This window comes from Haliotis rubra, unplaced genomic scaffold (assembly GCF_003918875.1).
Source record: "Haliotis rubra isolate DU_JTF1 unplaced genomic scaffold, ASM391887v1 Scf2234, whole genome shotgun sequence".
Lineage (NCBI taxonomy): Eukaryota > Metazoa > Mollusca > Gastropoda > Lepetellida > Haliotidae > Haliotis > Haliotis rubra.
In genome coordinates this window covers 36,932-51,667 of record NW_025766264.1, presented here as the reverse complement: position 1 = coordinate 51,667, position 14,736 = coordinate 36,932, and the positions used below count along the sequence as shown (strand labels likewise).

At 41.3% G+C, this 14,736-nt stretch overlaps 1 protein-coding gene across 1 annotated transcript; it reads right to left on the bottom strand.

Annotated features, from left to right (window-relative positions):
* Positions 1-844: 844 nt before the first annotated feature.
* LOC124277575 (tetraspanin-18-like) lies at positions 845-13,651 on the bottom strand. Its single transcript, XM_046713293.1, is given in 10 exon segments — positions 845-892; positions 1,592-1,675; positions 2,869-2,882; positions 2,885-3,016; positions 4,825-4,921; positions 5,603-5,722; positions 6,530-6,604; positions 7,190-7,390; positions 13,031-13,162; positions 13,575-13,651. Coding segments are annotated over 10 exon segments (972 nt in total). The 5' UTR covers positions 13,644-13,651.
* Positions 13,652-14,736: the final 1,085 nt, after the last annotated feature.

Below are 14,736 nucleotides of genomic sequence, written 5' to 3'. Positions count from 1 at the left end.
AAACGCCAAACCTTGAATAACAAAAATCAACATATTACGTTACGAAAAGAAAAATCCTTCTCACCCTCGAGTACAAGCAATGGAAAACAAACGAAAACACGCTGTACCATTTCTTGCCGGCCTCGTCACTCTTTCTTCTTATCATATGCACTCTGCGCATGCGTGCAAGGCCCGGATGTGGAAGCCCCTCGAGACGTGGGGAACAAGTTCGCGCTGGTGGCTGCCGAGTAGATGGGCCATTTTTCCATGAAGGCAACTGACTGGGGAATGTGAGAAAGAGTGGATTTGAAACGTAAGGGAAAAGTTGCTTACAGCAATCTCTGAATCGTCATGTTGCAGGATACGAACACTGGATTGAAAACACATAATAATAATAACAATCATCAGTCTCCATTGTCGCATACATTCATAAATTTGTAAATACGTAAGTTCGGCAGCGCACAATATACTGAAAACACAATATAGAAACAGGCTTCATCCCTTGTTCAAGTCTGCTCGGTGGAACTAGTATCCGAATCTGGACTCCCGGCAACGCTTCGATGAATTCGATATAAAACTCCTTCCGTTCCATGGATCCGCCTTTGTGAAAGTAGTTTACGTCTTTATAACCGCTCCGGACTTGTGTCATCACAGATGTTGCATCTTTAAAAACGCCTTTAATCCACAAGTTCCGGACAACTGTTTTCAACCGAAATATCGCCATATCATGTCAGTTTCATATCTTGATCATATGATTACCGTTTGAGTGTCACGTGTCCTCATTTGCATAAAGTAGGCACTGCCTGATTGGACTGAAAGTACTCTTCAAAGGCCTATAACTCTACCTCGTCGTCCGGTGACGAATTCACTTACTCTTAACGCACAGACAGAATGACATTATGATACCAAAGATCTGAAATATACGAAGACAATGTCAATCAAAAACAAAATCATTTGAGCATGTTCTTGGGTGGTTATTGTTGTTAAGCTTGCAGAAAACCAATTCGTCCAATATCTGCAAGCCACTGAATATTTATGCTACATACACAAACACCGTTGTATCGAAGATGAAGGAAACACCGTAAATATTTCGAGAGTCATCTGAGGTTCGGCACAATCGCAAAATAATGTTTAAACTATGAATAAGCACAACCAAACGTTTTCTTCGATACAATCGTACGTCTGACACAAAGGTATTTGACTGTAGTCACAAGAATGTGCTTCATAAACTTAGCGTGTTATCAGAAATACCCTATGCTTATGTGCCATCATATCTTCGATTTGTGTCGGGTACAAACTAATCCTACACAGATGTTCAAATGTAAAATTACCGATGAACAACCATGATGGTACCCAGGTCCGATGTGAGCTTGACTTAACGTAATGTGAGTTAAAGCTTGGACGAGGGTGGGGGTTTTGATGAAAGCAACATATTATACGGCTCACTTGTAGAAAAGAGACTAAAAAACATGAATAGCTCTACTGTCATAGCTCAAAAACAGACTAAAACTACAGCCAAATGATACTTGTTCCTCCATAGAAGCGATAAGCACCAAACACATTTTTCGAGGTTCTATGTACTAGTGTAAAAATTCTCTTAGACTAAACTTACCAAAAAGATCGGCACGATTGCAGAAACTATGCCAGCAACGGCGGAATACGTCAACAAATAAACCATCAGCTGGTCATAACAGCCCTGAAAAACGAATAACATAAGATGATGATGATGGTGATGATGATGATATTTCGACATAAGCCACAGGCTCAGCATGATTGTCAGAGCAATCTGTGATTTCACGACTATGGAGATCAGACCTGGAAGTCCCACACTGTGACCATGGGCGGATTCGAACACTGGGCAAGATGAGCAACCGCTTTAGGATCCAGATTACCAATAGTGTGGGATTTTTTCTGTTATTTCTAGCAAACGCTCCACATCTCTCACTCTAACCCCTCGGTCACGTGCGTCTAGCGTGTCAGATTGACATTTCAGCATCTCGAGAGTGAGTGAGTGAGTTTAAAGTTTACGCCGCTTTAGCAATATTCCAGCAATATCACGGCGGGGACACCCACAAATGGGCTTCACACACTGTACCCATGTGGGGAATTGAACCCGGTCTTCGGCGCGACGAGCGAACGCATTAACCACCAGGCTATCCCAATCCTCTTTCACACCCCTGAACCCAGGTGAAACTGGGCGCATGCGCTGATTATTTTCCCTTTTGCTCAGCGCTGCAACGCTACAACCCAAAACGAATCGCTTCCGACCGACAAGCATGGGTTTATGAAGGCCTACCTTCATGACGGTAATGTAATTCTGGAGCTGGTGGGTGTTTTTACAAATCATCGCGAATCATCAATATTCAAGTTGTATGACAGCCCGGGTCAAATCTCGAATTAACAAAACCTTTGAATTTATGACGAAAAAATTAACGCAGTCATGATCCACACATGGGTATCTTTTAACCCAACGCTTCCAGAGCTGGTCAGCTTTATCATAGCCCGTGAAGATCCGGGTTAGAATTGATCTTCAGTAACCCATGCTGACGGATCAGGTGGTCAGGCTCGCTGACTGGCTGGTGTAGATCGATGCTCATGCTGCTGATCACTTGATTGTTCGGCGCAGACCGCCGCCATATTGCTGGAATATTGAAGTAAGTGCAGCGTTAAACAACAAACCAACCAGGCTTATAGGCTCGATCGGGCGGTGGGTAGTCTAGTAGTTAAAGCGTTGGCTCGTCACGCCGAAGACCCGTCTTCGAATCCCCACATGGGTACAATGTGTGAAGCCCATTTCTGGTGTTCCCCGCCGTGGATGTAGCTGGAATATTGCTAAAAGTGTCGTAAAACCAAACTCAGTCAGTCAGTATAGGCTCGACCAGTACTCACTGTGGTGTAGAGGTGGGGTTTATCTTTTTGAACCTCTCCTTCTGAGGGTTGAGATGGTTGGGGGGTCCGGGGAAGTAGGTTTGTCCCGTGCAGATGGCCTTGTCCCCTTCCCGGCAGCAGCTGTCCGGCACCATCTGGAGCTTCTTACCTTCTGATGGAAAACGAGCCTTGTCTGATGACCGCGCCAATTCAGCACGCAAGACATAACGTTAGTGGGAAGCAACGAAACAAAAGCAAGCAAAAAGAGCACAACAGATGAACTGAAGGATACGTAGGGCAGTCAGCTAGCATTGGCGCCATGTGTTTAGAGAAGGGTGCGGGTGGGGTTGGCTGAGGGGGTGAGGTATGATGGGACGGAGTTTGGTTTTCAATTTCTTTTCAGTTTCCTGCTGACATGCAAATTGAGGAGCTCCCATCTCACTGGGTTTCTCTCTTACAGGTAAATAGAAATCCTAGTTTCTGTCAAACTTTTTGGGAGACTAAGCTTTTGGACAAACTTCAGCTTCAGTCTGTTTTTAACCAAACCTCTTCCTGTGGACAATCAAATCGAAGGGCTCTATCTCACTGGGTTTCTTTTACAGTTAAAAAGAAATCCTTGTTTCTATAAAACCTTTGGGACACTAAGCGTTTTGAAAACACTTCAGCTTCGGTCTGTTTTTAACCAAACCTTTAACATGTGATGTGTTTATGGATAATATATTTTCAATTCCAAATTGTATTGGATTCTGAAATTCCTCGCAACAGGACTATAGAATGAGAACAAGTGTCTTCAGTCCATGGCACCAATGCTGAGCGAAATATAACTAAACAAAATGAAAACGCAAGACTGTGAGGGTTACAAATACAGGTTTCAAATAAACATAAATGGGAAAAAAGATATATGGTAATAAATGCCTTGCACTACATTAGGAAAAGAATACACAGTGTGGAAACAACGAACGAATCAAGCTGAGTGAGCGAGTTTATTGCAGTGAATATATATGCACAGGAAGAATTAGCTGCACTGAGTATTTATTTGAATTGAGGTGTGAGTGAGTGAGTGGGTTCAGTTTTACGCCGCACTCAGCAATATTCCAGCCATATGGCGGCGGTCTGTAAATAATCGAGTCTGGACCAGACAATCCAGTGATCAACAACAGCATGAGCATCGATCTGTGCAATTGGGAACCGATGACATGTGTCAACCAAGCCAGCGAGCCTGACCACCCGATCCCGTTAGCCGCCTATTACGACAAGCATGGGTTACTGAAGGTTCATTCTACCCCGAACCGTAACGGTTCTTGAATTGAGGACTTGTTAAAAGTAAAGATATATATTTACACTGACCATCTACATTTACAATGGACATCTAATTGCACTGAACATCTACATTTACACTGAACATCTAATTGCACTGATATATATCACACTGAACATGTTTTTGTACTGATATTTATCATCCAAAACTGTGTTCCACAGGAGATATCGCTTGTGTGAGATCAAACGATATCTCCTAGGAGATATCGCTTTGACAGTAGATTTTGTACAATGCCCTGACAATGCTATGACGTCAGCGTACTTGATGACGTCACAATGCCATGACATCACTGCACTGCAAGTGTAATGGCAGTACCATGTTCAGAGATGTACATTTTCATTGAAAATTAATGAAGAGTGATTTTGATGATAATAGAATTCACCCTCAGTTCTTCTGATATCAATATATCAACACTCGTTGATAAAGTAAAATATCCTCGGCAAGCCTCGGATATTTGTAACTTTATCAACTCGTGTTGATATAATTGATATCAGATGACACTTGGGTGAGATTCCCTATATATCACACTGAACATTTATTTGCATTGAAGATTAATTTCTACTGAACATATATTTACATTGAACACTTATTGCATTGAACATTTACTTGAATCTTTACTTGAATCTTTACTTGCACTGAATATTTACAGTTACACTCACGGTCATTCTGCATCTCAATATACCACAAAGTGTTAGTGGAATAGAATGCCCAGGAATCGGTTGAAGTGCTGTCGCCAGAGATGCCACAGCAGCCGAGCTGAAAGAGGGATCGGGAAATCACGGATAATGTAACTAAAGTGAAACCCGTTAGTCTGTAAACCACGTTAGAAAGGAAACCCCTAGATCTAGATCGTTCGTCAAGAGATCCCGATAGTCCCTTAACAGCACATTGTCAGACCGTTAGTTGCTAAATGCATGTTTTTCTGTCAAAAACCGTTAGTCGAGAAAACCCGTTTGCGAGTAAAGGAACCAGTTAGCACGGAAACCTCGTTAGCCTAAACCCCGTTAGTTTGGAAACCCCGTTAGTTTGGAAACATCTGCTATTCATTAAAGAAATCCATCATGAAACCTCGTTCTTCTGGAATTAAACTCCGTTTCGGAAGATCCACAATATAATTGTGTGGTAAATAAATTGACAACTACGGAATCTTGGATTTACAAATTTAGGGAGACATTAATCCGAAAGAACGATTTCACAGAGCGATATAGCGTCCAAATTAACTAGCGGGTGAGTGAGTATTGTTTTACGCCGCTTTTAGCAATATTCCAGCAATATCACTAGGGGGGGGGGAGACACCAGAAATGGGATTCACACCGAGTTAACCAGGTTCTGGTGAACATGCTACATTTCATAAGGTAATGGTTATATACGAAACCGTTAACACATTTAGGGGATGATGTATGGAAATGTGTCGACGACCACGTTCTGGAGCCGTACCTGTCGCTGCATGGAGTCCCACGCCTCCGTGATGCGCTTGTGTTCAGGTAACGTTCGTGTACCTACGCCGTACTTTTCCGTTAACGTGTCGCGCATACGGGACTTTATGTGAGAAGCAAGCTGAAAGAAACAATTGATACAATCACTGAGTAATGTTTTACGCCGTTTTTAGGCTATTACAGCAATGTCATAATTGGAATCAACAGAAATGGGTTTCACGTTGTAGTCATGTGGTGAAACCAATATAGGCCTTCCGCATGACGAGCGAATACTTGGGTGAGTGAGTGAGTTTGGTTTAACTCTGCTTTTAGCAATATTCTAGCAATTTCACAGCTTTCACCCTTTTACACATAGATGAACCCCACGGGCAAGTTATGGCGCAGAGAAACCTAGATATACACGAACCGGGATTCGAACCCAAGATCATAGGTCTTGCTGCCCGGGGGACGCAACTTTGCATAAATTATTGCAGCATCCCAGACGACTCGTGCCCCAATACGTTGTATAAGTGGTGGTGTGTGGTCCTGTGCATGGAGCTCAGGTCACGGTCAGATGAAATTAAGCAACGTTGAGCGCGGAGAGTCCTTGATGGGTGACCGTGTCTGGCAGCTTCGACTCCTGAGAGTTTCTAAGACTTCAGTCCTGCCCCACAACGAAGCACATGTGATACAGGTAGTCTCACCAAGTGAATCTGTTGAAAATTGCCTCTGTTCCCCCAGCCGAAAATGGGTACCCGATGGGATAAGTCAAGTGATTATTGACTTTTTTGCGCCTCACCGGCTGCTTAGGTTATCCGGGGTAATAATTCTGCGCCTTTGCGCAATACTACATAGGAAATAAGCTATACAATATAATGTATAACATCATTATATGTTGAGGTTAGCGTTCAGTGTTTGTTTCATTCCCAGAGTTTTAAGGTATACTTACTGCGCCCCGGAAGAAAAACGACAAGCCTGACGCCACGCCCAGTATTATTAATACTATAGCTAACGTTGTGCCATACTGAAATAAGAAAATACATGTAAACTGCTGCTCCAAAGGTAAATAACTGAAAAACAGTGCTTCAACAAAATCATGGCCAAACGGTCATGTACATAGGCTCACAGTGAAACCCTTGAGTATTTCTCCTCTCGCGGTGAAACCCAGGTATATATTTACATCCATAGTGAAACCTCTTATATCAGGATAACAATGTTGCAAATGAAATCCGAATCCACGTTTTAACGAGAAATAGCATACATTGTAGTTATATTACATTAGCAAATGTTCGAAATGTGCAGTATTTGGATTAATGGGGTTTCATTGTACTCAAAATACGACCATTCCAACCACCTGTTCATGTTGAGTTGTTGAGTGAGTGAGTGAATGTGTATGGTTTTACGCTGCTTTTAGCGATATTCCAGCAATATCACGGCGGGGGACACCAGCAATAGGCGAATTACATTGAGAACATAATGTCATCTAGATAATGTTCCATTTATGCATTTAACCTCAACTAAACATGTTGCGATCACCATCATTGTAAATTTCACATAAAAAATTACTCTAAACTCAGCGTTTTGAGTAATGTGACAATACTATACTCACAAATGACAAAACACATTTATCTTCTCGTATTGTGCCGCAGCACCCACAGAAGGCTAGGAGGGCTACAGCCCCACCCCCGGCGATGAGGAGGTATGTCGTCACTTCATACAGCTGGTTATCCACAATAGGGGTGACTTTCCTCGCGCCGAAGTCGGTGACAAGAAGCCATACCCCCACGCCAAGCGAAGCACAGCCAATAACCTGTGGACACAAGCAGTCAGGTCATGTAAACAGTCGTTTCAGAGTCATATCCAAATAGATTTAACATAGTGCTGCGACTCAGCTTTTCATATATCTATAACGCCAAATGATGTTGTCTTAGCAGAGCTCCAGATAAGATTTAGCTCATGTGGGTACTGTACCCACTGTATTTTTTTGGAGTGGGTATTATGAATGTTGAGTGGGTATTTCATTTTCCGTTACCCACTGCTTTCAAATATGTGCGTATTTCAGTCATTTTACTCACCTAAGTATATATGTCATTGAGTACGTTTACTAAGCAGGTATGTCCTGCCTTATATCATACCTAATCAAACAAACTTCAATATAATGGAAATGATTTCATAAAAACATCACTCATCCTATACTGACAGTACAACACTTGTCCTATACTAAGAGTACAACTTGACAGCAATCGATGACTTTTTCATTGCGCAAGCGATTTTTATAAATATATTCCGTGCGCATTTGTTTTAAACTTTTTGCGTGTCCAACATTTTAAATGCGTAATTGGTACGCAACAATTATTTTTCAATGCGTAATTGGACATTTTCTATGCGTATTTTACCCGGATACGAAGCTTATTTGGGCCTCTGATAGTCTTGTTTGTTGTTTAATGCCGCACTTAGCAACGTTCCAGATATAAGGCGGCAGTCTGTAGATAATTTAGTCTGGACCAGACAATCCAGTGATCAACAGCATGAGCATTGACCTACGCAATTGGAATACGATGCCTGTATCAGCCAAGACGTCGAGCCTGACCGCCCGATCCTGTTAGTCGCCTCTTCCAACAAGCAGAGGCTGCTTATGTCCAGTTTAACCCAGATGTTCACGAGCCATGCTAATTGAAGGAGATGCTTCTGTTGTTACAATACATCTCAGCTTCAGAGAGAACAATGGAAATTTTACAAGATTCACTTGATTTGAGCTTGATGAGGTCATAGTACGGTTGAAAATAATCAATCATGTTGCACACAAAGGACCGAGTAACGGACTAGTAATCTTTTCAATATGGCTCCATTAGGGATAATGTATAAAAATGCGAGAAAATCCCATTGCAGGATTATCCATGCGAGATTTCAAATTCATGCATTTTAGTTTCCGAAATGTGGAGTCCAACGAGGACAGCAACGACACAAACTACAACAACTACACATCGGCTACAAAATCACTCATACCTTACTAATATGTAGTTACCACAATCAAATAAAAAAATCTAACGTTTCAACAACTGTTTTCCCTCGCGAATAAACAGGGAAAATGATGTTTAAGTTCTTTTCAATTATTACAAGTTCACCAAGTGCATACGGCTACGGATGATTAAATTTAAGTCAAGATCTCGGTACATATTTCGAAGGAGATGTTCACGTTTAAGGCAGTGTCGGATTCGCCATTATATACGCATATACTATTCAACAGAGCGGTTATGTACGTTTAATAAGAGACCGACATTCTCTGCCCATGTTTATTTCATGAACAAAACCAACTGGGGACGGTCTCTTGACGTTAAATATATTGTAAGTAGTAGATAGGTAGTTATTATTTATCGTTTGACCCCCCCGAGTAATGATATGGTAGGTCTGTATGTACATCTTACCAATATGTTTAAATGCATAGGTAGCTAAGTAAATTATACTTTTATAAGATGAAGTCATGCGCTTTGAATAAACGTTCACGTGCATCAAATCACAAACAGGAAATATTTTTGTGATGATTGAAATGCGACAGATGACAACAGCTTCAAGTAGGGAGTGTTTTCAAACAGATCAACGCTCTGCCCTTGATCTTTGAACACAACAGTTCTATTCATTTTAAGTTTAAAGCATGCCTTCAAAAACATGACATGTTTTGAGGAAGATAGCATTAAGGAAATTAAAAGACGGAGTATTTTCACTAAGTGGATTGGCTTGTTAATATATGATGAACTTTCCTAGTCATGATGGACACATAGGGCGGTTTCTCTGTTAACATGTTTCCTTTACAACTACTCTTAATGATTATTTTCGTCAGTGTCAGTCTTAAGTGACTCTTGAATAGGATCAAATTCCAGGCGATTTGCCTTGTTGACAATCTTCACTATTTCTCGTAAGTCCATAATAGTTATGATGTTTTACGCGGTTGGTTGGACGATATTACATTGCCAAGAAATATATAAAGGATGTGCATAGACTACACACTGTTCGTCAATATTGATTTCTTGAATTTAATAAAGTAGGAAGATATTTGTTAAAAACAATTTGACTTTATGGGATGTCAGTAAATGTCAAACACATGTTGTTAATTTCACGGCATATTGCGAAACAAAAACAGAAAAAACTATTGACAATTCACTTAGAAGGTTTTGCCAAACCGATATTTTGCAAACCGATCCCCATCCAAGTTTTATAATACCTCCTATCTGAGGTTTTGGTACATGTGACTCATTGAATCGGAGCATCTGTGCTACAACCATAAGACAAGTGGGCGGACCTAATTATGATGTTTCAATGCAGATGACGACGAAGGTAGATCATCAAAAACATAACTGACAAGTACCTCAAGAAAGTAATATGATCAGTTGGAAGAAAACACTACTAAGGATTAGTAATATGATTCATATTTGTCTAATCAATGGTCGAAGGTGAGGTGAGGTGAAATTGGGGTTAACGTCGTGCTTGAGAATATTTCGCTCATATGACGACGTGCATGCATGCGTGTGTATGTGTATGTGCGCCTGCTTGTACTAGCCCAGACTGAAGCTGGTTTTATAGTGCTAGCCCACTGAGATACCATGCCGCAGTGAAGCACTCAGACACATACTGACTCCGAGCCGACCAGTCCTTGATATACCCATTAATGCCGAGCGCCAGACAGGGACCAACAAGTACCATATTTTAACGTCTTCTGGTATGACGCAGTCGGGGATCGAACCCGCGACCTTCCGCTCTCCGGGCTGACGCTCTAACCACTACACCACGGAGGCGGTCCAATGGTTGGAAGATCAGCATAGGTTGCCAATGGCCACGTTAAGTCCTTGACTGTGATTCACGCTTGGAGCAACGGTGCCAAATATGTTTGCTTTGAACGTTGTACTTGATGTGGAACAATCTCTTGAAGAGGCATGGAACCAAATAGAGAGTTAACAGACTTGGATTGTGCGACAAGCTGGCTGATACAGCATTGGCATATTGTGTCTACTTATAGCGTCCTAGACATTCAATTAATGAAGAACAATAGCCCTGGATGGGAACACGCAACGAAATTTGACGGATAAACCGCGCGAAAGACCCGCCATTCTGATGAACACAAAACATCAGACATCGTGTTCCTCTTCATCAAGGAGGGTTAAACTCCAGGCCGAACCTTAGAATGAAGGGCGAGTAATGTTTGAACTGATAAATCATCTTGCCATTTTCCTGCTCAAACAACTACTCCTACTATGGACCTAGTCGACGAGAAGTCGAGGAATTTCAATGAAAACTCTATCGCTAGGATCATTTCTGTACAATCGCCCTTTCCCAAACCACCATGCTTTATTCGTGTAATCGCTGGCAATTAAAATTCTGAGGTTATAGCTTTGCCTATATTTTATTCGAGATCTGGGACTAAACGCTCCAGGCATAAAACCTTCTATCGTGGACAGCTAAGCAATTTTCTCAGAGAGGCTGTCATAAATGGTTGGTGTATTGATCTCCAACAGCTTTATGTTCGTCGGACTCAACCAAAGAGTCGTCTACTTTTCAGCAAGGAAAGAAACATGTGCATTTTCTTCTACTAATATCCAGGAATTCTTGCAGAATTTGTAACGGATTCGGATGATGGTGATGGCCACTTCAATATATTCTCCCTAACCATACATAAAACCAGGCACTGTTCCATCTACCGTTTGCTGGTGATTCCAATATTACCGCTATGAAGTATGAAAGCCCTTAATGGAATTCGTCTGAATATAAACGTTTGCAGTATATCGTGGGACACGGAACTTGATTTGCTTCATATTATCCAAACAATTGTTTTCGTGCCGCCTTCTATTAGTGTGGGTGAGACGTATCCTATAATAGTGGGTGAGTTTAACTTTGAAGATGAAGTTGGGTACTAATTGTTTTGGGGATTTTCATATTGGCCATTGTAGGGTGAGGTGAAGTGAGGCTGGGGGTAAGGGAGCTCTTGAGGAAATGCTTTTTAAGATCGCGTTTCAAGATGTTTTTCACTCACATTCGACCTTCACTTGGGAATGCGTACGTACGTACGTACGTGATTGCTGCGCATTTACTAGCCCTGACTAATGCCGGTTTTTAGTACAAGCGCACTGAGATACCATGCCGCAAAAGGAAACCCAAACTCATGCCATAGTATGCTGAATCAGTTGTTGTTTCATTCCATCAAAATGCCCTACAGCAGGAAGGGAAACAACAAGTGTCACAAACAACCAACTCTCTACATAACAAGTTTAAGAGTACATCACCTACTCCACTCTGAACGATCCTCAATCACCACAATATCACAAAGACCTCATCCATCACTACCAACCAAACAGAACTCTCAGATCACAGAGCAAATGCCAACTCTCAGTGCCAGACTCCAAGACAGCCATGGGGACATGAGCCTTCTCAGCCAACGCTCCTATTCTCTGGAACTGTCTTCCAATCAACCTTAGATCCAGCACTTCACTGGACTCTTTCAAGAAACAACTGAAAACCTACCTATTCCCACTGACCCTGTAAAAGCCACAGAGCAGCATCGGTTGGACATTTGGCGCTCAACAAGTGCATTACTAGTATTATTATTATGAACGATAATTATGTGAACATTAAGTCAAACTGTGTGGATATTCGTAAGCACAATAGATTCCCCAAAGTTCGACTAAACAAAACAAGGATCGGATGGTACAAATATATGACTGAGTGTGTGTCTAGGACAAACAAGGCGAACGATGCTCATGCTATCTGTTTATATGGCACACGCCGTTAAGATAGACTAGCAATGGGATAGCATGGATACCATGTGTGAGTGAGTGAAATGAGTATTTCAGGTTTTTGTACGTATTATCTGCTTGTTGGAACTGCCTTTAATGTCTGGATCCCCGTTTTGACGTGTGAGCTGACTATACTATTTAGCACTGGTTTGACTGTACCAGGTTCGAACACAGAAAATAGCAAAATCGGTTAATGCATGAACTGTTCAAACCACGACAGTGTGAGCATTGACAGTATCAGCTTGGAAGTGTAAGATCCATCAATACTACAGTTTTTGGCAGCTGTTTTTTTTTTTCTTTTACAGCTGCATCAAAGCAAGCTGTTGCCAGGAATAACATAGCAACCGCATGAAAACAATCGAGAGAATGTAGTCATGGCGTAAGCAACTATTTGAAGGTCAGGTCAACATGACCTAGTCAGAAAGGTCACAACTGAGCTCAGACTCCGGGTCCACAAAAACAATGTAAGTACGACTGCTTCACGTAAGCTTAGGAATTTGATCATCTTTGGGCTAAGATCGATTAGTCGACCGTGACCTTCGTAATGTATCAATGACTACATCTCCAGAACACGAGATCATGACGTTTGTTTATCGGTCAAGACCTTTTTTTCATAATATTTTAGTACATATTTTAAGTCATTTCCAATTAAGAACTTGTTCACTTACCAATATACAGACATTGTAAGAAAGGAGAGTTCCACGGAGGCTCATTGTACAGTTGGAGTCATTCTGTCTCCGTACACGTTTTGCCTTGTAATCATCCGAATTTTCCCGGGAAGATCGTCGTCTGCGCAATGGCTGAAAACAAAGACAGACGACATTAAACTCTGATGTCTGTTAAAATAGAATGAACATCGTCATGCTTTAGTATCAAGAAATATTCTTCCTTTCAGTAACCTTCACACGTTAAACGTTGAAAATGTTATATTGAAAAACAATTGAAGGTACAATATCAAATATAACCCGTTTCTGTTATTCAGGGTAGAAAGCTGGAAAAAAACCCATATTCTTTCACAAAAATGGTTTGTTGACTTTCTGCAATACTCTAGTCGATTGTATCGAGACACATTCAAGGTCCGGAAACGTAGAAGTTAGGAATGACCTATAGTCGACTGACTGCCACCCCGATCAAACCAGTCAACGCAGTGATGACCTTGCAAAACACGTCATAACAAACAACGTCTTCACAGGTAAACATAAACTCTCCCACCATCATCCGGTAATCCTGATTGTAATATCCATCAGGTACCTTCTTCATCATGCGCGAATCGACATCCATTTGGTATGCGCCACATGCTGCATCACACCTCAAATGTCAGCAGAGACGCGACAATTACCGCCATTACGCCGGAGACTGAGAATGTCAGATGTTTGAAAAGCAATTTACGATAATTTATAACAACTTATATCTCATCAGTCTAGCCCTGGAGCTTGTGTGGAGTATAATTAAATTCTGTACTGAAACGTCGTGGTAGAGGTTGGTATGTGGTTTAAAGGAAGCTGCCAAATATCGCAGTGTCAAAATTTTACCGACTGGTATGACTGGCATCCCGCTAAAAAAATATCGCGTTGTATATAACATTCGTGGAAAGCGTGTAGCGGTTGGCAGTATGAATTAATAACATGTTTATATACAATGGGATCATATGAAGGTCATTTATGACATATTGATAACATTGTTATTAGTTATATACCAAGGAGGAAGTGAAACGTGACTGACACGATATGCGCCGGGATGCAATATAGTAGAGTGAACTAACTAGCTCACGTCAATCTGAGTTTCATAATGGTTTAGGGCGGGGTATTACTTTCAGCACACCACAGATGGATGGATGTAAAATGTCGCGAAACTGAATCTAATATAGTTCCCGAACTAAAGATTCGTGGAACGGTTAATAGATATTATTCTCCAAAGGAATGAGTGTCAGATATGTATGACTTGTTTGAGTGGCATTTTAGAAGTTGAAACGTACAATATATAACAAGTTTTATGGATAACAACTTCTTTATTTTCGTGAGTGCGACGTTTCGATACAGATTCTTGTACCGTTGTCAAGCAAGAGTGATACATGAAGTGTAGGAGCTGCATATATATACTGTATATAACAATGAAACAACATAATAGACAAAGGAAACAACATAATTGCCATGATTGGCTAAGCAGTAAGCTGATGAAGCCAGTAAGTACATAAAGGATAGTGAATGGAAGCCAGAGATGTAGTTACAATGAGATGTTTATACAATGGATGCGATGTTTATACAATAGACTGGGCTTGGTGGAGGAGTGGGTCATAAGCAGATGGAATGAAGTATCCTTTGTCACGGTTGATGGTAGGCTTGTGGCGTTTGATGTGAATGGCTTCTGTGAGCTT